At 61.9% G+C, this 23,643-nt stretch overlaps 2 protein-coding genes across 3 annotated transcripts in view; one reads left to right on the top strand and one right to left on the bottom strand.

Moving 5' to 3' along the window:
* The first annotated feature begins 705 nt into the window (after window positions 1-705).
* Window positions 706-16,434, top strand: CTXN1 (cortexin 1). Of its 2 annotated transcripts, none has more exons than XM_039566354.1 (3): window positions 706-747; window positions 14,236-14,329; window positions 15,032-16,434. In XM_039566354.1, exon 3 carries the CDS (start codon window positions 15,177-15,179, stop codon window positions 15,429-15,431), a length of 255 nt encoding a protein of 84 aa, XP_039422288.1. In that variant the 5' UTR covers window positions 706-747; window positions 14,236-14,329; window positions 15,032-15,176; the 3' UTR covers window positions 15,432-16,434. The 2 variants fall into 2 exon arrangements, with proteins under 2 accessions (XP_039422288.1, XP_039422287.1); XM_039566353.1 differs by lacking the exon at window positions 706-747 and adding an exon at window positions 12,030-12,287.
* Window positions 16,435-17,302: 868 nt separating this feature from the next.
* The window catches only part of LOC104697407 (fibrillin-2), a 66,949-nt gene continuing 60,608 nt past the window's right edge, over window positions 17,303-23,643 (bottom strand). Inside the window, 10 exon segments of the mRNA XM_039566220.1 lie at window positions 17,303-19,503; window positions 20,111-20,279; window positions 20,597-20,625; window positions 20,627-20,682; window positions 20,685-20,828; window positions 21,059-21,178; window positions 21,617-21,745; window positions 21,976-22,092; window positions 22,665-22,787; window positions 23,385-23,510. Coding sequence (XP_039422154.1) covers window positions 19,129-19,503; window positions 20,111-20,279; window positions 20,597-20,625; window positions 20,627-20,682; window positions 20,685-20,828; window positions 21,059-21,178; window positions 21,617-21,745; window positions 21,976-22,092; window positions 22,665-22,787; window positions 23,385-23,510 — 1,388 coding nt within the window. The 3' untranslated portion in view covers window positions 17,303-19,128.

Raw genomic sequence — 23,643 nt, 5'->3', positions numbered from 1 at the left:
CTCCTCCCTGCATCCCCAGGGTCCTCCTGCAGGACCACACCCACTGCAGCCCCCTGCCCCTGCTCCCAGGGCCCTGTGCTGTCACCTCCCCGTGCGTCCCCACCACACTCCTCGGCATCCCCCCCACACGACAGCGCAGCCACTGCACCCCCGGGGTACCACATCCCTAAAATTCCCCCAGGGTATCACATCTCTGCATCCCCCCACTCCACCTGTATCCCTGGGTTACCACATCCCTGCATCCCTAAATCCCCCCGGCGCCACATCCCGCACACCTTCCCGCATCCCCCCGTTATCCCATCCCCCGCACCCTCCCTCTCCCACCTTCCCCGCAGCCCCGCACGCTTCCCACCCCCTCCCGCCTCCTCCCAGCCGCTGCAACCCCCCCACGCCGGGTACCACACCCCCGCATCCTCCATCCCCCGCATCCTCCATCCCCCGCATCCCTCCACACCCTCCGCATCCCCGCACCCCGCGCATCCCTCCCTCCCCACCCCGTATCCACACTCCGCCCCCCCAGGCGCAGCTCCCCCCCCCTTCCGCAGCCCAATCAGGGCCGCTTGGAGGAATTCAAACCCCGGCCCCGCAAGCGCCGCCGGCGGCTCCGCTCGGCTCCCCCGGCCGGGAAGGCTGCGCCGTGGGGCGGCCGGGAACGGCGGCGGCAGCGGGACCGGGAGCGGGGCCGGTCCGGATGGGCTCGGGGAGCGGCGGGGCGGGCGCGGCCCCCGCCCGCCGCCCGGAGCGCAGGTGAGCGGGGGCGAACCGCGGGGGGACCGGGGGAACCGGGAAAGTTTGGTGGCGGACCCCCGGGGCTGCACCGGGCACCGCCCGCCCGCGGCTCCGCAGGGGCGGTGCGGGATGCGAGGGGACTCCGCTCCCGGTGCCGCTCCCGGTGCCGCTCCCGGTGCCGCTCCCGGTGCCGGCTGCCCCCGACCCCGGGGGGGCTCCCTGCGGGGATGGGGGTCCGGAGAGGTGCGGGATCCCCGGGGCTGGGGTGCGCCCGGGGGGCTGTGTCAGCCTGGGGTGGGGGGGGGGGAGAGGGAAAAAAAAGGGGAATTTGGGAAGAAATATCGCTATTAGATAAAATCTAGGATGGGCATTTTGGGGAAGAAGAAGTGGAAAACAAGGAATTCCTGCAGCTGCTGCAAAGCTGCTGATTTCGGGGTTCTGCTGGCGGGGAGCAAAGGGGCGGCTGCCAGAGCCCCCGAGTGCTGAGGGGCTTTGGGGGTGCCCAACCCGGGTCTGGGAGACGGGGGAGGGCGGCTTCGGGAAACTTTGGGATGAAACGGAGCTGCTTGGTCCCTGCTGGAGCCGGGGGTCTGTGCGGGAGCCGGGGGGATCCCGCAGAACCCCGGGACAAAGGGCTGAGCCGCAGAGCTGCCCCTCGGAGGAGCCGGGGGCGTTCCACCCTCAGCCCCCTCGGGAAGAGCTGGAGCTGTGGGAGCTCTCTGGGAGTGCCGGGGAGCCCTGCCCGTGCAGAGGGAATTCGGGAAGTCTGGGCTCGCTGGAGGCAGTTTTTGGTGCAGAGCCTCGTGTTGAACATGAGATGAAGCTCCAGCAGTGCCAGGTGTGGGATCGACGAAGGTTTGGGGCTCCCCCGACCCTGACTCCCATCCCCACCTTCCTGCCATTCCCGGGGGCTTCTGCTTCCTCCCAGCTGCTGCTATCTGGCAGGAACGTGTCCCAGAGCTGAGGGGGTGACTCCGGTGCTGCTCCTGGTGGCTCTGGCGGTGCCTGGGCAGGGCTGTGCGTGGGACAGGCGGTGGGAATGGTTTTCCTGGCAAAGGGATGCGGTGGGAACAGGATCTGTCTGGTTGCCTGGGCAGCACAGCCCCGGCTGCTCCTGGCAATGCCCAGACCTTTGGGTGAGGCTCTGTTTTTCCTTGAGAAAGCCTGGGAGGCTGCCTTGGAACGTGTTCGGGATCTCTCCCCACGGCTCCGGTGTCAGGAGGGGAAGGGACAGAGGTGGGATCATCCCTGAAAACTGCACGGGAATGGCGTGGGTGAGACCCCCAAGCTGCAAATCCCGCCGGAAAGGATGGATGGGACACGAGGAAAGGGCCTCAGGCCGTGCTAGGCCAGGTTTAGGTTGAATATTGGGAGAATTTCTCCACGGAAAGGGAGGTCGGGCAGTGGCACTGGTGGGGTCCCCACCCCTGGAGGGATTTAAAGCCGTGTGGATGTGGCACCTGGGGACGTGGGTCCGTGGTGGCCTTGGCAGTGCTGGGAATGGGCTCGATGATCTTGGGGGGCTTTTCCATCGTGAACAATTCCCTGATTCCACGATCTGGGACAGCTCCAGGGCCACCCGGCAGCGCCTGCTGCCCCCGAGGCGCCGTCCACCTGTTGCAGGTGGCCCCGGCCGGGCAGGTCCCGCTGCCCTCGCGGCTCTCCCGCTGCCAGGGAAATCTGCTCCCTGCTTCCCGCAGCCGGCGGGGCCGGGGCAGCGTTCCCGGGGCGCAGCGGGATGGAGCGGGCTGTGCCCGGCCCCTGCCAGGCCAGGCCGGGGCTGGAGCAGCAGCAGGGCCGTGGGCGGCTGCCGGAAAAGCCGGAGGTTGGAGCAGCAGCCGGGGCTCGTCAGCTCCGCGCCTCCTCCCGGCGCCTGACACGGGTGACAGGAGCGGGTGACAGGAGCGGGTGACAGGAGCGGGTGACAGGAGCGGGTGACAGCCTCGGGCTCGTGGCGCTGAACTCTCTGGAATTGGCCACTGCCAGTAAATCCCGAGCCGCACTTCGGGAACAGCTGCTCCCGGGAAGGAAGCGCTGCCGGCGCCTGGAGCGGCTCTGCTCTGGCTGCAAACATTCCCGACCAAGTGGAATTGATGGATCGGAGCTTCCCGAAGGGGAACTTAAGGGCCATTAGGCTGCGGCTGCGGCCTGGAGGGCCGGCGTTAAAGCCGGGATTAAAGGAATAACGATGGATGCGGAGGAAATTGTGGGGTGGGGCTGCTCCAGGGCGTGGGGCCAGGCCATGGAAAATTGGGATTTAGAGGGGAGCTGGGGGCTGTTTCTGGAAGAAGGAGCTGGAACCTGCAGGGCGGAGCCCTGGGGACCCAAAGAGGGACCTGGAATGGGTCTGGAATGGTTGGGAAAGAGCGATCCCAGTCGTGCCTGGCGGGTGGGACAGAACCTGCCCATTCCCATTCCAGCCGTGCCTGGCCTTGGATCTGCCTTCCCAAGGTCTGGCTGGAAAACCACCCGGAATACCCTGGGAATCCCGAGCGAGGGACCTGCCTGACCATTCCTGGCTGAGGGATTCTGTTGTATGGGAAGGGCAGGATGCTGCTGGGGAGCTGGGACATGGCTGAGGTGCAGACCTGGAGCCTGGGGAGCTCCCAGGATCCAGCAGCAGAGGTGTATCCATGGATTTTAACATCCTCCCAAGCTCTTGTGTGGCTTTCCTCTCCTGTCCTGGCAGGGCTTGGTGCCCACCGGGTCTCTACGTCCCAGCCACGCAGGCAGAACCTCCTTCAGGGAGGATTTTTGGAATCCAGACCTTTCTTTGGAAGCACTTTTGGCTCCTGCTGGAATTTGTCACTTTGTGGGAATAGTTTGGGAGCAGAGGGGGTTGGAGCTGAGATCCCTGAGCCCACAGGAGAGCAACAGCTTGGGGTCATGGAGACGAACAAACACATCCTGGGAGCTCCCAAAGAGGCAGGGCAGGATTTACTGGAGCCTCTTCCAGCCTGGAATGGGCTCTGGGGGCCAGGTTGGATGGAAATAGCGGGAGGTGTCCCTGCCCGTGGCAGGGGATGGATCTCCCTGACCCCCACGGTCCCTCTCAGCCCATTCCATGATCCCACAATTCCCTTTGTGGTGTCCCTGTGGGAGCAGAGGTGGCTTTGCCATCCCGCCCTCTCCGTCCCCCTGTTCCCGCTGCCCTTGGGCTCCCGGCCGGCCCAGCCGGGGGGATCAGGGACGAAGGATCCTCTGGGGTGGGAGAGCTCTTGGTGAGGTGCCAGCTCACGGAATTCAGCTGGAAAATCATTGGATCGGCCCCCACGGAGCTGCCCGGGGTGGGAAGGGCTCCTCAGCCCGGAGAGTCTGGTGCCTGCGGAGGTGCCTGAATTCCCGGGATCTCCCGCAGCCCCTCTGCATTGCAGGGCTGGGAGTTTGTCTTTAATTGTGCCGGGCTGTACTAACGAAGGGATTAAGGCCTGGAAGGGTGAGCGGTGCTGGCCAAATTCCCTCCCCTGCTCCAAGGGCTCGTGTTTTGTAACGCTCTCCTTTCATTCCTTCACCCCTGCCTGGAGCATCCCACGCTGGGATCCTGGGATCTGAGCCACTGCTGGGGATGGGCCACTTGTCCCCACCGGCTGGCTGAGCCTTCCCATGGATCGAGGGATGAGGGAACACCTGGATGGATCTGGGCACTCCCTTCTCCCTGGATTCTCTGTTGGGCATTGGCAGCTTGGAGCATCCCTCCAGCAAGGATCAGGATGGGCTCCAGGGCTGGATGAGTTCCCGGGAAGGGGAGAGCTGGTGGGATGCTCTCCCCTGTGGGAGGGAGGGTCTCCGGCAGCTGTTCCCTACTGGGTCCCATGGAGCTGCTCCATCCATGGGATCCTCTTCTTTCCAGGTCAGGAGTGTGGGATGTGCCCAAGGCTCTTCCAGGAGAGGAGGTGGCTGGAACGGGAGCTGCTGCCAGGGGCAGGGGTTGGAATAAACGCGTGGGCAGGGGGATCAGGAACATTCCCTGAGAGCGGCAGGGATGGAACCTTGGCCCCGAGGGAACCCCTGTCCTGCCCTGGCGGTGCCGGGCTCGGGGCAGACGCGGCCCTGGTTGGGATTCCAGTCGGAGCAGCGGTGCCAAGGCCGGGAGCAGCCGCCCGGCTCGGCTGCCAAGGTGCTTCCAGGAATGCCTCTCTCCACCAGGGCACGGCAGGGACGCAAATCAGGCAGTGATGGAAAGTGCTTGGCACTGGGATGGCACAAAGTGTCCTGGCACAGGGCGGGGACAGGCAGCCCAGTCTGGGATCCTGGCACGGGGCCGGAGGCCGGATCCGAAGGAGCCGCAGCCCAGAGCAGGGGGCGAGTGGGACACGGATCCCCCGGGGCAGGACTGGGGTTTCCAGCTGTGGATGGACATTCCCGTCCCTGTCTGTCACTGCCCGGCACAGGGGGAGTGGGAAGGGGAAATGTGGGGTGAGAGGATTTGGGGTCTGGTTCCTTCCCTCCTGCTGCTGCCCCATGCGTGCCACTCATCCCAGCCCAGCCCTGACATTCCTGGCACTGGGGAAGCCATGGAGGAGCTTTTGGCTGGGGTGAGAGATGGGGATGGGATCTGCTGGGATCCAGGACCCTGCTGGGATCCAGGACCCTGCTGCCTTTGTGGCCATTCCTGCTTTCCCTGATCCCCTCCATCCCGTAGCTGTGTCCACCCCTGGCATTTCCCTGGTGCAGATCTGGGGCTCTCAAGGAGCTCAGGGCCCTTGGATCCACCAGCAGCTCCCGGGTCCTTTCCCCGCCTGCTTTGCTGCTTGTTGGAGTACAGGGAGTGCTCTGGGTGCTTTGGGAGCTGTGGCCGAGGCCGGATTTGATCAGGACCTTCCCTGACGGAAGCAGGAATGGGCTCCCCCGGCTCCCTGCAGCTCTGAGCCTCCCGAGGGTGGATAAAATGACCGGGAGTTCGCAGCATGGGAGCGGCATCGATTTCCGGGAGCTGAGCCCTGGCCCTGCGATCGATCTGCATTTTTATCAGCTCATCTCCGCGACGGGAGAGGCTTCGGCACTGCGGGGGAGGAGGAGGAGGGGGAGAGGAGGAGGAGCGGGAAAAGGAGGAGGAGGAGCAGCTCTGCTCTGGGGGTGCTGCTGGGGGTCCTCAGCTCCTCAGGTCTCCTGCCCGGTCCTGCAGTGTCCCACACGTCCTGCAAGGGATGGAGGGATGCAGGGAAGGAGGGATGCAGGGACGTTCTCCAGGTTAAAATGCTCCCCAGGGACAGAGGCTGGGACATCTGTGATGCTTTGGGAAGGACATGGACCAAATCCAGCCAGGCTTTGCCTTCCCTCTTCTCCTCCCTCTCTGGCTCCCGTTTGCCTCATACCGGGGTGGGTGCAGGGGCTGAATTCCAGAGAATTCCCGAGCCAGGGGCTTTGCTCTTGTTTCCTCTGGAATTCCTTGATGACGACAACCAGCCCGTGTTGGCACTTGGGAAGTTCATTTTTCCTTGGATTTACGGCTCCGTGGGGATGCTGGGTCGGGGAGCACTTGGCATTCCCAGGACAGGGAAGGCTCCAGCCATGCCGGGCCCCTCCAGTGCTGCCTTTCCCTGCCTGCTCTTCCCTTCTCCTCCCGTCACCTTCCGCGCTTGGCAGGAGCCGCTCGGAGCTGGGCCGGAGCCATCGCTGTCCCCGTTGGAATGGACGGGATAATTCGCTCCAGGGGACAGGTCTGAGGGCCAGGACAGGGCTGGAATCCGCGCTTGGAGAGCAGGAGCTGGGCTGAACCCCCTGCCTGGACCTGCCCAGGTGACAGAGTCCAGACTGGATTTGGGAATGCTCCCTCTGCTCAGCCTTTGCGCCTTCCCAGCCCAGGTTTTACGGGGCCTGGAGCCCCCTGGGACGGTGGGAGGTGTCCGTGGCAGGGGTGGCCCTGGGTGGGATTTAAAGTCCCTCCAACCCAACGCAGTCTGGAATTCTGTGGCAGGAGCAGAGCCGGACGGGCTGGGACTGACGATCCCGCTGTCCCGTGCTTGCAGCCCGGATTGTTTTGGGGGAATTCAGCTCCATGATCCACGAAAAGCCTCCGCGACTGCTCTGGGTGTTGTGCACGTGGAGGGCGGCTCCAAACAGCGACTCCGACCCAGGAATGATTAAAAATCCCTTAATTGCAGCACCCGAGTTCTTCGAGCTGAGTCTTTGCCCATTTGCTCAATAATTCATGGCAGAGCCCGGTAATTAAATGCTAAAGACCCGATTTGCCTGGCATTGTTTGCAGTTCCATTGCTGCCTGAATGCGAGAAATTACCGAGTCAGTTAATTGCTAATTAAAAGTAATGATCGCTTCCCATGCTCCAGGAATTACTCAGCATTTCTGGGCTTGTTTGCACACAGCAGAAACACCGTCCCTGTTTTCCGGGCTGATTTCCTGTAAACTTATCCCTGGATTTGTGCTGAGGGAAGCCTCGTGCTGCCCCATCCTCTTTTCGTGGCTCATAAAAACCAGGGAAAATGCAAATTAACGCCAAACGAGGCAGCACGGGCTGCCCGTGGGAAACGCCTGGGTTTGATCCCTGTCCCCCTTCCCAGGCTGTCCCACCGCACACAGCCTTGGATGTGCGGGTCTGGGGGGAGCTTGGAATATCCAGGTGCTTTTGGGGGGGGGGATTTGGGCGTTTGGATAAGGGAATGTGGCTGTTTTTATAAATATTCCACAATTCCTGACAGGAGGAGCCAGGGGGAAATCGAGATCTGCTCCCAGGGAACAACAGGACAAAGAGGGAACGGCCTCGGGCTGTGCCAAGGGAGGTTTAGGTTGGATATTGGGAAAATTTCCTCATGGAAAGGGTGGTCCAGCCCTGGAGCAGGTGGAGTCCCCATCCCTGGAAGTGTCCAAGGCCGGGCCGGCCGGGGCTTCCCGTGCCGCTCCCAGCGCGTCGCTCCCGGCTCCGGTGGCCGGCTCAGGTTGCCATGGCACCGGGATGTCCCTGCACTGCTCTGACGCTCCCCACACTCCCCCGATCCCGGCTGGAACCGGGCTGGGATCGTGTCCGTGCAGCTCCTGAGCAGAGCTCGCCGTGGGATCGCTGCCGCCTCCCGCACCGCAGGGAGTTTTTCCTCCTGGAATCCCTGATTCACGTTCTCCATTTTAATCGCATCAGCTCCCGGGTTTTTCTGGGAATCTATCCCAGGATCAGGGAGCTGCCCAGTGTAAAGGCTCTGGCCCCGTGGCTGTGGCCTGGCCCCTCCCGGGATCAGAGCTAGAGGGAATCGCTTCCAGAATCGTGGAATCATGGAATGGTTTGGGTTGGAAGGGACATTAAAGCCCATCCAGTCCCACCTTACCATGGGCAGGGACACCTCCCACTGTCCCAGGCTGCTCCAAGCCCTGTCCAGCCTGGCCTTGGACACTGTCAGGGATAAATCAGAGCAGTGGGATCAGCCCTGAATTCGGGAAGAGGATGAGGCAGCACGAGCAGGTCAGGGATGAGGAGCACAGAGGATTCCCACATTCCCACAGGATCAGCAACTCCCCCACGGCACTGGGAGAGGCCGGGACATCTCCCGGGAGTGGAAGAGTCTCCTCTGCTCCCGAGGAAGGTGCTGGGATCTCTGGGTGGAGCAGGAATCGCTGGGGCCGAGCAGGGGCCACCCCGAGCTCCCTCATCCCGATCCCATCACAGCCCCGTGGGCTCTCGGCATCCAGACTGGATCATCCCAATTCCCCCACCCGCGAATCCCCATCCCGGGCTGGAGCTCCCGAATCCCAGAGCTCCCCTTGGCCCCAAACTCCGCATTCCCAGCAAACCAGAGCCGAGCGGCCGCCAAGGTCACTCCGTGTCCCGGGGGAGCTCGTTCCGGGCTGGGGAGCGCTGCTCCTTCCCGAGCAGATGTTCCCGGAGCTGCTCCCGCCAGGAATTGCCGAGGTCGTTCTCCCCAGCCCCGCTCAGGTTAAAAGCGGGAAGGATCCCGCAGGGAATTCTCTCCCTGCTCCCAGCACAGGGGGAGGCGGCTGGGTCGGGACAAAAAGGGAGGAAAATCCATTTGTTGTCACTCAGGGGGGGTTTCCAAGCCCTGGGCTGAGCCTTCTTCAGGTTCTGATCCTCAGGGATGGATCCTGGAGCCGGGAGCTTTGTCCCCGCGCTCTGTGGCACTGATGGAATCCTGATCTTCCTCCCCCTGGGGCTCCGAGACCCCACCCGAGGGAAGCATCCCTTAAACTGGGCATGGGCAGTGCGGGTGACTCGGGAAGGCTGGAAACCATCCAGAGGGGCTGGAGCTGCCCTTTTCCAGAGTCTCAGGGAGCTGGGATTGCAATTCCCGGAGCTGGGGACAGGGAATGATTTCCATGTTTGTGTGCAGAGCCCTGGGAGCTCCGGAAGAGCTCCAGGCACGGATAACCTTTGCTTATTCCCAGCCTGGAGTTACCCTGAGCCAGTTTTTCGCTGCCTAAGCCCTTCCAGCTGCCCTTTCCTCCTCTCATTCCCAAATCGCCGGCTCCGGAGGCACCTCGGAGCCAGCATGTGAATTAATCATGTGCTAAGGAAATAAAGACACTTCAACAGCCTTTAAATCAAGGGGAACGGCCCGTTAAAGGCTTTGGACAAATCCCATTACTTTGTGCACAGTTTTAGGGCTGGCAGGGATAAATCTCCCAGCAATTTATGGATGGTGACAAATTCTTTCAGGAAGAGCCGGCCCATGGGATGCTCCTCGTTATCCAGAGGTTCTCTCAGGAGTTATGGAGCAGATTCATGCGTCCCACTGGAAATGTCAACACAATTTGTGGCCCGGGGCCTCCGGGTCAGCTGGGCTGGCATCAAAATCTGTGTTGGGAGCCTGGGATGCTCCTCCTGGGCTCTGGAGCGGGGCAGGGGGTGGCAGAACCAGAGCAGGAGGAGGGGACAGGGACAGGGAATTCCCCGGTGTCGATCCACGGCATGGAAAGAGGAATCAGGGAACGTTTGTGGCTCTGGGTGGGGTTTAAGGTCCCTCCAGCCCAAACCATCCCAGGGCCCTGTGACAGTGTCAGGACTCAGGGGTGACACTGCCGTGAGCTCTGGAGCTGCTGCAGCATCCAAAGGACCAGGATTCCTCCCCTCCCTCCCTCAGCTGTCCAGGGAAGCTGCTGGGGCCGGGATTCTGTGCAGGGAGAGGCCCCAGCCCCTGCGGGGATCAGGGAACAGCTCGGCTGTGAAACATCCCTCACCTGTCCGGGAGAGCTCTGCCAGGCTGGGCTTGGCTCAGGAAGGGGCAGCCAGCTGGAATTCTCTGCTTGAGCAGGGGAGCCTGGAAAGGACAGGACGCTCCCTTCCCTCAGTGTCACCCGGGCACGGCAGGAAATGTGTTGGGAATGTGGCTCAGCCCTCGGGAAGAGCGGTCGGGTCCCCCTCGGTGCTGCCAGGAAAGGGGTGGAAGCTGTTCCTGCCCCCCCAGCGCCAGGGAGGGGTCTGGGGTCTCATCCACAATAATCATGGAATTATTAGGGTTGGGTAAAGTCTCCCAGACCATGGAGCCCAACTGTTCCCAGCACTGCCAAGGCCACCCTTGTCCCCAAGTGCCACATCCTCACAGCTCCCAGTCCCTGCAGGGGTGAGAATCCGGCCTGTTCCAACGCCTCTCCACCCTTCCCATGAAGGAATTTCTCCTCCTGCAGCATCCCAGGCTCCCAATAACTCAGAGTTGATTTTCATCCCTTGCCACTGGCGGTTAAATCCGACCCTTCCGTGGCTGGAACCTGCAGGAATCACAAACGGTTTTCCCCCAGCCACAGGCAGAGTTTTTGCCTGGAACTGGAGCAGCCGAGTGTGGGATTGTCCCTCGAGCAGAAGCAGCCACTCGGTGCCCCAGGGCTGTGCCTGGAGAGCCACTCCAGGTTTCACAGATCCCTTTGTCAGCACCGGAATGGGCTCAGATCCTGCCGGGGATTTACGGCATTTCCCAGGGAAGGGAGTTTGGATTAGAGGAACATTCAGATTCTCAGCTCAGAGCTGAGCAGGGGGAGACTGCAAAGGCTGAACCTCACTTCAGCATCTGGGAGGAACCAGCTCCCTTCCTATCTCCACTTGGAATTTCTTCAGCATCCCCAAATCCCAGATCTCCCCTGTGGCTGCTGTGAGGCTGCAGCGCCAAATCCCGCTCTGAAGCATGGTTGGGATCGATATTCCTGAACTCCAGAGCCATCCCTGTGCCTCAGGGCTCCTCTGTCCCGAGTTTCCCCGAGGACCATCCAGCTTTTTGTGCTGTAAGCAGAAAAATTCCTCAGCACAAGGATCTCCTCCAGCTCTGAAACCCTTCCAAGGAGAGAGGGCAGAGCAGGAAGCTCCACAGCGATTCCCACAGGGACCCCTGGCCACATTTGGGATTTGGGGATGGGGACAGAGGATGGATTTCTCCAGAGGAACTGTGGGAGCAGCCAGGGCAGCCACACCACGCTCTTCCCGTGGCTCTTCCAGGAGCAGGTGGGAAGGAGACCTTCAGGAATTGTCCATCCATACCCTCCCAGCCCTTCCAGGGCCCGAGGATGAGCAAAGCAATTTTAATTTGCTCCCACTGAGGCTGCCTGGTGCCCCAGGCATGGAGCGTTCCCTGCACTGCTGGAGTGTGGAAAACACCCCGTGGGCACCTCCCAGAAACCCCATTTCCATCAGAACCGAGCGGATAGAGCAGGAAAACATGTGGCTGTTTCCAAGTATTTCCAAGGAATTTTCCCTGCAGGACAGGGACAGCCCTTGCATCCCAGAAAGCCGCATCCCTGCGGATCCTGGGGGGGAAGGGGCCCGGGTGCTGCCAGCTGTGACCCCGGCGTGTCCCTGTCCTTGTCCTGAGAGCCACGAACAGGGGGGGCTGTGCCTGCCCGGGAATCCTGGAGCATCCCGGGACAGACACGGACACACCAGGGACAGTCCTGGCTCTCGGGGGGACAGGGATGCAGGAGCTTCCCAGGGATCAGAGAGGGTTTTGGGGATGCAGGAGCCGGAGCAGGGGGATCAGAGAGGGTTTTTGGGGATGCAGGAGCAGGGGGATCAGAGAGGGTTTTTGGGGACGCAGGAGCCGGAGCAGGGGGATCAGAGAGGGTTTTTGGGGACGCAGGAGCCGGAGCAGGGGGATCAGAGAGGGTTTTTGGGGATGCAGGAGCAGGGGGATCAGAGAGGGTTTTTGGGGACGCAGGAGCCGGAGCAGGGGGATCAGAGAGGGTTTTTGGGGACGCAGGAGCCGGAGCAGGGGATCAGAGAGGGTTTTTGGGGACGCAGGAGCGGAGCAGGGGGATCAGAGAGGGTTTTTTGGGATGCAGGAGCCGGAGCAGGGGATCAGAGAGGGTTTTTGGGGACGCAGGAGCCGGAGCAGGGGGATCAGAGAGGGTTTTTGGGGACGCAGGAGCCGGAGCAGGGGTCCAGCCCCAGCCCCGAGCATTCCCACGGTCTGGCTTTCCCAGGCAGGCGCCTCGGGAAACTTCTCCCGTCTCCAATCGCTGCGCTCCACCTTTTATTCTAATGGGTTCTGCATCGCCATAGGAACCCGCTCCAGCGGCAGCGAGCAGCAGCCGCTTCCCCGGGCGCTCCGGGAGCCGCGCGGCCGCTCCCCCCCCGGGATGGCCGGGGATGGAGCCGGGATCCCAGCGCAGCCAGGTACGGTCCGGGCATCCGAGGAGCAGGGCCGGCACTGGGAGCGGGGGTTCCCTGCCTGGGACCCCCACCCCGCAGTGCTGGGTGGGCTCGGGAGCTGGGATCCAGGAGATATTCCAGTGGTGCTGTCCAGGCTGGATGGAGAGGGCGGGAGGCCGGGATTTGGGGTGGGAACAGCCTTTCCTGGGGGTTGGATGCTTCCCAGGTGGCTCGGTTTGGGAGAAGGGTCCCTGGGAGGATCAGGGATGTCAGAGCCTGGGATTTGGTGTGGATATTCCAGGAAAATCCATCCCTGCTGGGCTGGGGCTGGGCTGAGCCTTCCCCTGGGCTCTGGGGCTGCTCCTGTCCCTTCCAAACGGGATGGGACATCCCGGACTCTCCGTGGGGCTGACCCGCTTGGTTCTTGGGCACTCGGGGCAGCTCCGTGCTCGGGGGTTGGATCCCGTTGGAAGTTCAGGTTTCCCTGGCAGAGCCCCTGGCTGTGCTCCAGAGGCAGCCGGGCCCGTCCCAGCAGCAGCATTTACTGAAAAAGGCAATGCAGAGATTCCGGCTGCTCCCGGAGCTCCGGGGGGAGCACCGGGGTGTCCAGAGGGGCACGGAGCTGCCTCCGCCCCGCCGGACACTCCTCGGACACAGCTCGGACACTGGGACCTGCTGCTGTGGAGGTGAAGGGAAGGAGGGAGGGAGCCCCATGGGCCTGCAAGTGAAGCCTTTTCCCACCTTTGAGGAGTTCAGGTGCCAAAAATCATGGCAAAAACGCTCCAGGGAGATTTTCCAATGCTTCACTTATGAACAAGATGGGGGTGGGGTAATGGTTTTAAGGGAAAAGAGGGGAGATTCAGGCTGGATTTGAGGGAGAAATTTTCTAGGATGAGGGTGGGGAGGGGCTGGGATGGATTTCCCAGAGCAGCTGTGGCTGCCCCATCCCTGGAAGTGCCCAGCAGCCTGGGACAGTGGAAGGTGTCGGGGTTGGCTCTGGATAGGCTTTAAGGTCCTTCCACCCCAAACCTGGATCCTTCCCTCCATCCCACCTGGATCCCACCTGGATCCTGCCTGGCTCCATACTGACTCCTTCCTTTGTTCTAAATAAGCATCTCATTGGGTATTTGCAGTTCCCAAATTAACATTTAATTCGTGCCTCATTCCCAGAAAAACCTGGGTGCAGCCTCACGGAATCGTTGACAGTGATCCCGTTCCTTTGTGAGCTTGTCCCTATTAAGCAATTTCCTTGCTCGTGTCTTTGGAGTTACTAAGGGAACAGGAATCTTAATAAAACTCCATCAACTGCTCCCGAAATAACAGCAGCCTCCATCGAGGGGCCGGGCACAGGGATGGGGCTCTGCTCCGAATTCCCAGGAAATCCAGAGCACAGAGTCATGGAATGCGTTGGGCTGGAAGGACCTCAAAGCTCATCCTGTTCCATCCAATTCCACCATCCCAGGGTGCTCCAAGCTGGCCTCGGACTCTTCCAGGGATGGTGGCATGGATATTCCAGGGATGGTGGTGTGGATATTCCAGGGATGGTGGTGTGGATGTTCCAGGGATGGTGGTGTGGATGTTCCAGGGATGGTGGGGTGGATGTTCTCTTGAGGGGGTGGTGTCAATGTTCTCCCAGGGAGGATGACGTGGATGTTTTCCCAGGGAGGTTGTCATGGATGTTCTCCCAGGAATGTTGGTGTGGATATTCCAGGGAGGCTGGTGTGGATGTTTTCCTAGGGAGGTTGGCATGGATGTTCTCCTGGAGAGATTGGTGTGGACATTCCAGGGATATTGGTGTGGACATTCCAGGGATATTGGTGTGGACATTCCAGCTCCCCCCAGTTCCGGCCCGAGGGCTGCTGGGAGCTCCAGGGCTGGCCCGGGATGTTTTATGTTTACCAGGGGTTTATCAGCTGCTCTGCTCCCTTTTAACCCCCTTTGTTCTCTTTGTCCCTCTCCTTTCATCCCAAAGCCCCGGACAGCAGGACCCCGGCGAGGCTCCCTCGGTGACGGGGCTGTCTGGGCACAGCCTGGCCCCGCTCCTGTCCCCACGCAGCTGCAGCCAGGTGGGTGCCCCTGTTCCATCGGGAATCAGCTCCCTCTGCTCCAAACCCAACGGGAAGCAGCAGCTGGACACGTGTCCCCAGCAGGAATGAGCTCCCCCTGTCCTTGTGTCCATCTTGGGACAGCTCCAGGCCAGGTCCAGCCCCCACAGCTCCTTTTTGGTGGGAATCACCTGGGATTTGGGGCACGGATTCCAAAGGGTCTCTCAGCACTGGCCGGGGCCTCTGCAGGGACTGCTGGGGATTCACGGCCGGAGGAGCAGCCTCTGCACCAGTGCCTACACTGCCCCCCTTGTGCCCACCAGTGCCTGCACTGCCCACCCTTGTGCCCACCGGTGCCTGGTGCCCTCGGAATGGCTTCCTGAGCTCGCCAGGAAATCAAGAATTCCCTGAGAACCTCCCTGCCCTTCCTCGTGCCTGTTGCTGTATCCCGTGGCCAGTTCCTCCTCCCCAGCCATCTCTGCCTTCCCCACATCCAATTCCTTCTCCTTCACCATCTGTTTTTCCACGTCCAATTCCTCCTCCCTCACCATCTCTGCTTTCCTTGTGGCAAATTCCTTCTCCTTCACCATCTGCTTCCCCCACACCCAATTCCTCCTCCCTCACCATCTCTGCTTTCCCCGCAGCCAATTCTTCCTCCCTCACCATCTCCCCTATCCCCGTATCCAATTCCGGCTCCTTCACGGTCTCTGCTTTCCCCTCCAGGAGCTCTGGGCTCGGGCAGGAGCCGATCCCGAGCCGGTGGCCATGGAGTAGGAGGTTTTCCAGGTGCACGGGCACAGCAGGAGGCTGAAGTCGGCTGCCCCGGGGCACCCGAACGCGCCCTGCCCTCACGCCCCTCGCCTCTGCCATGAATGATGCATCCACGATGGATTATGAACTGCTCTCCCCGTCCCTGGTGGAGCACCCCGCCGGTGCCGCGGGCATGGATGCCGAGCAGAAAACTGTCTTTGCCTTCGTCATCTTCCTCCTGGTCTTCTTGGTGATGCTGATGGTGCGCTGCTTCCGCATCCTGCTGGACCCCTACAGCCGCATGCCCGCCTCCTCCTGGACGGACCACAAGGAGGGGTTGGAGAGGGGCCAGTTCGACTACGCCCTGGTGTGAGGGCAGGGACGGGGCGAGCCCGGGCGCTCCGGATGCCTCCCCCCCACGGCTGGCCCCGGCCCCGGCCCCCCCTTCCTCTGTGGTGTTGCCCCGCAGGGATGCTCCGGGCAGGGGGGCGAGCAGGGGCTCTGGCCCGCGGGGATTTTCTAGGGGTTTCTTTCTTTTCTAAGCACTTTTCAGTTCCCTCCGCAGCCTGCAGGACTCCGGGGGCCGGACAGGGCTCGGGCTCCACGCGGGCCCCGCTGCCCCTCCGGCCCCCGGGCAGCGCGGAGGGGCAGGAGGGGACGGGACGGGGCATGGCGGGACCTGCCCTCGGCCACGGCCCGCGGGGCCCCTGGGCTGGGCGGCTCTGCCCGGTGCCAGACCAGAGCTTTGACCCCCAGCCCCGCTGCCCCCGCCGCCCCCGGCCGTGCCCCCCAGTGCTGCCCGTGGTCCAGTGCGTGTGTGTGTGTCCCTGTAGCTGAGCTGTGTCCGTCAGGGGTTATCGGCACCAGACCCGAGCGCTGGCTTTGTTCCTCTGTGTGTGGCAGTCCCAAGCCCCCCGAAGGGAGGGGCAGGTGGAGACCCCCCGTGCGCAGCCCCCCTCGGCCTCCAGCCCTGTCCCTTCGCACCCCGTCCCTGCCCAGCTGGTGACAATGGGCTGAGCGAGGGCCAGTCCTGGGGACACCCGCTGGGGACACCCGCCCAGGACGGACCGAGGGGCCCCCGAAACACCCGGGAGAGGCTCCTCGGCCGGCACGGGCCTGGCAGCCGCCCACGGATGCCCCAGAGTGGCCAGTCCCTGCTGGGGTGGCCACCCCGTGCCCGGCCCTTCCCTGGCTCTCTCCGAGGGGCCTGGAAGTGGCCGAGGGACAAACGCCTGGCGAGCAGGGGAGCTGCGGGTGGCCACAGGGCTCCCAAACCCGCGATGGGCCAGCGGGAGCATTTGTCCGAAGGGATTTGAGCCCAGGGGGGAGCAGCTCGTCCCCCTCCATGGAAATAAAGCCGCACCGTGCCAACCCCAGCCGGCTCCTGCTCCGCTCTGTGACGCGTCCTGGGGGGAACCGGCCCCTTCCGAATCCTGGCGGGCTGCCCCGTCCCTCTTGTGACAACGAGAGAGCTCCGAGCTGGAGGAGGAGGAGGCGAGGCGTCACTGCCCGGTGCACCAGGACAGGCGGACCCAGCCCGGCCTCCTCCCGTCCCCCCACGGTCCGACACAAATCCCCCCTCTCACGCACGGAGCTGTTCCAGGCACATTTTCCAGCTGTCTGAGCTCCTGTTTTTCCCTCTGCCCTCCTGACAACACCGGGCGAGCGCCCGTGTCCCGCTCCCGGCGCCGTCCCCGCTCCGTCCCGGCCGCGCTGCCGCAGTCCCGCCCGCCCTCTGCTGGCACCGGCCTCCGTCTGCGCTGGGAGCCGGGAAGAGCTTCCAAAAACCGGGAATATCAGCCTGAAAGGAGCGTCTGGGCTGGACTCGACCCCGGCCAAGCCCATCCAGTGCCACCCCTGCCATGGGCGGGGACACCTTCCCTGATCCCAGGCTGCTCCAAGCCCCGTCCAGCCTGGCCCGGGACACTTCGAGGGATCCAGGGGCAGCCACAGCTGCTCTGGGAATTCCATCCCAGCCCCTCACCACCCTCACAGGATATTCCTTCCCGATATCCCATCCAGCCCTGCCCTCTGGCAGTGGGAAGCCATTCCCTGTGTCCTGTCCCTCCAGCCCTTGTCCCCAGTCCCTCTCCAGTCCCTTCAGGTTCTGCAAGGGGCTCTGAGCTCTCCCTGGAGCCTTCTCCAGGCTGGACAATCCCAATTCTGTCTCCATGGAAGCTCCACGGTGGAGCTGGATGGGCCCTGCGCCCCCCAGTCCCTGCCCACACAAAGACACGGCCCCACTTAACCCAAAATAATTTTATTGTTGCCGTTGCTTCTGATACAAAAAAGGAATTCCACAAAGAGCCACCTCTCTGTGCGGAACAAGGGGCACAGGTTTGGGGTTTCAACACTTCCCCAAAAAAACCAACCAGCAAGAAATGTCAATATAAACAAAATAAAAAAAAAACCAAACCAAAACACCACACCAGAGAGGAAGAGAGGAAACCTTGAGCTTTGACACTTTGGCTCAACACACACACACAAACCCAGCTCTGCTAATTTATTAATAGTTCTTGGGTTTTGGTTTTTTTTTTTTTTAAAAAAAAAGCACCTGTTGGAAAAAAACAAAACAAAAATAATAATAAAAAAAACCAAAAAACAATCCCAAACATCAGGCCACCCATCCTGTCACAAGCTCTGGGACTCTTGTAAAATCCAGAGTCTGGAGCTGCTTTGAAGAGTTTTCAAGTTTGCCTGGAGCCCCGATACAGTAAACACACACATCCCCCACCCCTGCGGCGGCAGCGAACCAGGGAAAATTCCCACCCCTCCAAAAAACCGTCAAGCTACACGAAAATGCACCCCTGACAACACCGAGCAAGCACCCCTTTGGTGGTTTTCCATAAATACGGGAGGGTGGATGGGTACAGTGCACGAACGCTGGCCAGGAACCAGCAGCAGCTCCCAGGAGCTGCGAGCACCTCGGGCCTGGGGATGAGGCAGTTCCGTGGGAATGAGCACCTTTTGTCCCGGGAATGAATCAGCACCTTTTGTCCCGGGGATGAGCACGGGGTCGGTGGAGAACTGCAAAGGATTCATGCAAAACCTGGGAACGGCCTTGCAGGGATCAGCTGTGAGAGGAACACCCCGGGGAGCAGGGGAAGCCCCCCCGGCCAGAAGGGGCTGCACAGGGAATGTGGGGCGGCACGGAGCCCTCCGGCCACTTCATCCCAATTTTCCACACTCTCTTTAGTGCCTTTGGTCTGCATTAACCAGAGAATGTCCATGGGGCTGTCACCTTGGGCCCACTGAGCTGCAGGGGACGAGCAGAGGGGAGGGACTCACAGCCCCCCTTCCCAGAGGGGCTCCTGGCCGGGGGGATCACGGACAGGGTGACCCCAAGTCAAGGATTCTGTTCAAAAGGAAGCCCTGGATGTCTCTGTCCCTTCCTGCCCATGGCTTTGAGATGGGAGGGGAGAACCTGAACTGTCCCTTTGCTCAGGGGTGGCCTTTTCTGTTTGACAGAGGAGCGCCAAAGGCCCAGAGGAGCCCCCAGAGGCCCAGGGGCCATGGAGAAGAGAGGGATACAGAGCTCAGCCAGGCCGGGGATGGGATGGATCCTGCAGCACCATCCCAGCACAGAAGCAGAGCAGGACCAGGAGCTGTTGGGAAATGCATGGACACCACATGGAGCCACAGCTCCTCCCAAAGCCGCCCCCAGATCCCCTCACTTTTCCTGGGATGTGGCCATGGAGAGCAGGCAGCTCCCCAGGACACCACCCGTGCCAGCTCGGAGTGTCCTGGACAAGGGGGCAGGCGGGAGCAGAGGGAGCAGAGTCCCTGCTCAGGAGCTTGGGTTCTTTGGCAGAGCTTGCGGGAGCTTTGTGAGCTGTGGCTCGGGCTTGGCCCTTCTGGGCTTGGCCCTTCTGGGCTTGGCTCTTCTGGGCTTGGCTCAGGCACCCCCAGGAGCAGAGCATCCCCCGAGGCTGCTGATCCCAGAGGGACGTTTCCCATGGCTGTCTCGGCGGTGGCGGCGGCGGTGGCAGGAGAGGAGCCCGTTGTTCCCGGGGTGGGTGGCGAGGGGAAGGGCGGCGCTGTCGGGTGGGACTGGGGGGTCTCTCGTGGCTTTAGTAGAGCTGGAGCTGCAGCTTCATCCTCAGCGCCTGGCCCAGCTCCCCCGCCAAGTGGTCGAGGTGGTTGTTGGCCTCGAGTTTGTGCAGTTCCCGCCGGCGGGGCAGGGCCACGCTCACGATCTCCAGCAGGTACGTGCCCGGCAGGATTTTCTTGCGGCCCAGGTGCAGGAAGCTGAGCCCCTCCTTGTGGTGGATGCGGAACAGCCCCTCCTCGTTGCCCTGCGAGATCGTGTAGCGCACGCGGTTCTCCAGCGGCTCCACGGCCGGCAGCAGCTCCAGGATGTGCTCCTTGTGCGCCAGCTCCGACAGGTTCAGGGTCATGGAGAGCGGCGCGTCCACGTCCATGCTGGCCAAGTTCACGGCGTGGTCCTGGGGAGGAACCGGGAGTGAGTGGGATTTAGCAGGGAAAGCTCAGGCTGGGGGAAGGTGGGTTTGATTTAGGGAAATTCAGCCCCAAATCAGCTCTGAGAAGCAGCAACGACGTCCGTGGTCCTTCGTTTTGGTCCTTCGTTTCCCACAAGAGTTTCTTGGTGTCCCGGCTGTGCCTCTGGCACTGAACCCCCAGCACACAGCGCCCGTCCCAGGGAGGATCAGTAACTTCAGAGCCATTCTCCTTCCAAGCCCTAAAATGACCTCTCCTGCCCAGGGCTGGGAAATTCCTGGGAGAGTCTTGGGCAGAGGCCAGAACTCCCTCCGAGGAATGGAATCATGGAATGGTTTGGGTTGAAAGGGACCTTAAAAACAGGACACCTCCCACTATCCCAGGTTGCTCCAAGTCCCGTCCAACCTGGCCTTGGACACTTCCAGGGATGGGAAGCGTGGACTTCGTTCCTTGGTTTCAGAAGAGGGTTTGGGGATGCCAAACCCAGGCAGATATGGATGAGCTGCTGGCTCTGCCTGGACTGAGGGAATAGGATCCCAAGGGATCCAGCTCCTGCCTTGCTCCAGCCCCTCCAGGATGCCCTGCATTTCTCACCTGGTGCCTCTCCGTGCCGTTGACGCTGCGCCGCTGCCGGCCCCTCTTGGGGTACCCGTTGATCTTGCACTCGTAGCAGGTCTCGGGGGACAGCAGGTTGTCCTCATCCTCCTCCTGGGGCGCAGGCAGGTAGGGACCCTTCCCAAATCCCAAGCCAGAAATACAGTGGCTAGTGGCAGAAGAGCAGAGAGACCCAGCTCAGATCCCTGATTCCAATGGAAATGTCACCACTCCCGGGTTCTCCACATGGGAACCACCCAGAGGGTCACACATGGGTGTGGGACATGGCACAGGATGTGCCTGGTGCCATTAATTAATGGATTAATTAATCTCCATCCTGCACCGGGTGGATCTACAGAGCATCTACTGGCAGCTGCACTGACCCTGGCATCAGGGAAGTGGGGCAGGAGATGCTGCTGGCACGAGGATTGTGCCACATCCTCCAGGAATCCCCAGCTGGGAACGCCCCGCTGGCCGCTCCCTTACCCCTGTCCTGCTCGGAAGTAGCCCCCGGGGGCAGCCGCACAGGTACCCCCCGTCCGTGTTGGAGCAGCCGTAGCTGCAGGGGCTGCCCCGGCCGAGCACTCGTCCACGTCCTGGCAGCCCCCGAAGGCCTGGTCGAAGTCGAAGCCCGAGGGACAAACGCACTTGAAGCTGCCCAGGGTGTTGTAGCAGGAGGCAGAGCCACAGGCAGAGGGGCTGGAGCACTCGTTCTCATCTGTATGGAATCACGGAATCATGGAATCATGGGATGTCCCCCACAGGTACAGGGTGCATCCCATGGGTACAGGATACATCCCACAGGATACATCCCATAGAGAGCCCTCCCACAGGTACAGAATGCACCCCACAGGTACGGGACGCCTCCCCCAGGCAGGGACACCTCCCCCAGGCAGGGGACACCTCCCCAGGCAGGGGACACCTCCCCCAGGCGGGCCCCCCACTCACCCACGCACTGGTTCCACTGGTAGTGCTGCACGTAGCCCTGGGGGCAGCCGCAGCGGTACCCCCCGAGCACGTTCTGGCAGCCGTGCTGGCACCGGTGGTTCCCGTCACACTCGTCCACATCTGCACCCAAGGGACACACAGGGACCTGAGACACCTTCCCCTGCCCCACCCGCTGCGGGCTCAGGGACCCTCCAGGGTGCTCCTGGAGGTGGGTGGCTCCTGTGCCCAATTCTGGCTCTGCAGCTTGGAGCTGAGCGACACCCCCGGCTCCCAGACATCCCTGCTTGGTTGGTTCCTGATTCCAGGTGTGGCCTGGGCTGTCACCAGCTCTGCTCTGCTTCAGGCTGAGATCTCTGGTGGGATATGGGACCATTCCTTTCCCCAAGGACCATTCAGCCCAACCCCTGGTGCTGCCCAGACACCCCAACAATCCCACCCTGTCCCTGGGAGCGTTGTCCAAACGCTCCTTGAACTTCCCACCTGGACTGAGCCTCCTCAGAGCCTGGGAGTGCCCCAGGAATTCTTCCCCACGGAGCCACCCTGGAGCCCCAGACCCACCTTCGCAGTTGACCCCGGAGCTGTCCAGGGAAAATCCCTTCTGGCACTCGCAGTTGTAGCTGCCCGGGGTGTTCAGGCACTGCCCCTTGGCTCCACACAGGGAGGGCTGAGCTGTGCACTCGTTGTTGTCTGCAAAACACCAGAAGGAGTTTGTGGCCACCTGAAAGTCCATCCCTGGCCCTGTGGCCACCTCAGACGGTGAGGCTCAGCCCAGGCTGAGCAGCAGAGGGACAACGCAGACACTGCCGGGGTGGCTGGAGAGGGGCAGGGCTTCAGAGCCAGAGTCTGGGGGCTGGGAAGCCTCTGCTGAGCTGGGGCTGCTCCGTGGGAATGTGCAGGGCAGGGAATTCTGCACTCACCGATGCAGGACGAGTGGTGCTGGGTGAAGCCAGGGGGGCACTTGCAGTTGAAGCCCCCGATGATGTTGACACAGAGGAACTGGCAGTTGTGCTGCTTGGTGGAACACTCGTCCAAGTCTGAAGGGACAAGGAGAGGGTCTCAGTTTATCCCACTGAGGTGTCTTTGTGGCCTGAGGCTGTGACACCTCAGTGTCCCTGTGGATGCACAGAACCAGCCCAGGAGCAGCGCTCCCAAAGTTCTTGCGGGAGAAGAACAAACCTCTCCCCACCTCAGGGTCACACACAGACACATCTGGAAGATGCAGGGATGTTTCCCTGCCTCTCCTGCAATTCACAAACCCCAGGCTCTCCCAGATCCCCAGGCCAGGCTCCTCACACTGTGGTGCCTCAGCCTGGGAGAGGTGGGCACAGCCCCAGCCTGGCTGGTGACAATGCCAGGCACAGCCCACATGCAGGGGACATGCAGGTCTAAGCTCCCTGGAGCTCGGGATGTGCTGTGCACTCTCCAGGAAAGGGCCAGGAGCATTTTTTCCCTGATGAGGCACATCTGGAGTGTGGCAGGATGAAGCCCTCATGCACCAGCCCAGCATGGCACCTTTTCCCACATCCACCTGCTGGTATTTTTCCATGTCTGGCTGCCCTGTCCCCTCTCCCCCAGCCGCTCCCTGCTCCTTCTCCTGGCTCCGTACCTTTGCAGATCTTCCCATCCTCCTGCAGGATGTAGCCCCGGGGACAGGAGCACTGGTAGCTGCCCTCGGTGTTCTTGCAGATGAAGTTGCAGGGCTTTGGGGACTGGTTACACTCGTCCAGATCTGCACTCCAGGGACAAAACATATCAGGGGCAGGGTCCCTTCCAGCCCTTGGGCCACCCAGCCCACCCAGGGGCTCCTGGACATCAGGTGATCCCAGGTTTTGTGGATCAGGGGTGAGATATCCCCATGGATCCTGGCATGCCTGGACAAACACCCCGCTTTCACTCTCCAGGTGAGCAGAGCCAAGGGCTTTGGGGGAGCAGCTCAGTTTGAGGCAGAACAACAAATCTGGGACAAATCCTGTGGGGATAGAGCTGTGATTCCAGAGGTGCCTTTTATGCCAACATCTGGATTCCCAGCGCGGCGCTCAGGCTGGGTGGAACGAGCTGTGCTGCCTGGCAGGGCTTGGCTGCTCCCAGATTTCCTCTGGACCCCAGTCCTTGCCAGTCCCTATGACTCCTGGGGTCAGGGAAGACAGGGAACCCCATTTTTGAGGAGTTAAACCACACGGAGAGGTGACTTCGAGGTGCAGAGGGGCACGAAACAGGGCACAGTATCCAGAGCCCTGCACAACCCACAGCTCCCAGGGGGAGGGCGGGTCCCGGGGGTTACAAAGCGCAGGGAGGGCGCCTGTGCGGGGTGCCCAGCCCGGCTCACCCTGGCAGGCAGTGCCTGTGATGTCCGGGGTGTAGCCCAGGCGGCAGTGGCAGCGGAAGGAGCCGATGCTGTTGATGCACTGCCCGTTCCTGCACAGGTTGGGCAGCACCTTGCACTCGTCGATGTCTGTGGAGGGAGGGGAGGAGCTGTCAGTGCCAGAGCTGCTCTGTGCCCAGGTGCCAGCCCAGCTCACCTCCCCAAGAGCTTATCTGAGGTTTGTTATCAGATAACTCAAACAGGACAAGTGTCTTGGAGTTAT

Source organism: Corvus cornix, chromosome 28 (assembly GCF_000738735.6).
Source record: "Corvus cornix cornix isolate S_Up_H32 chromosome 28, ASM73873v5, whole genome shotgun sequence".
Lineage (NCBI taxonomy): Eukaryota > Metazoa > Chordata > Aves > Passeriformes > Corvidae > Corvus > Corvus cornix.
Note: the sequence above shows the minus strand (reverse complement) of the source record. Positions and strands in the feature narration are given on the sequence as shown.

Coding starts and splice junctions, on each gene's coding strand:
- CTXN1 (XM_039566354.1), top strand. CDS start 15,177: ATGAATGATGCATCCACGATGGATTATGAACTGCTCTCCCCGTCCCTG.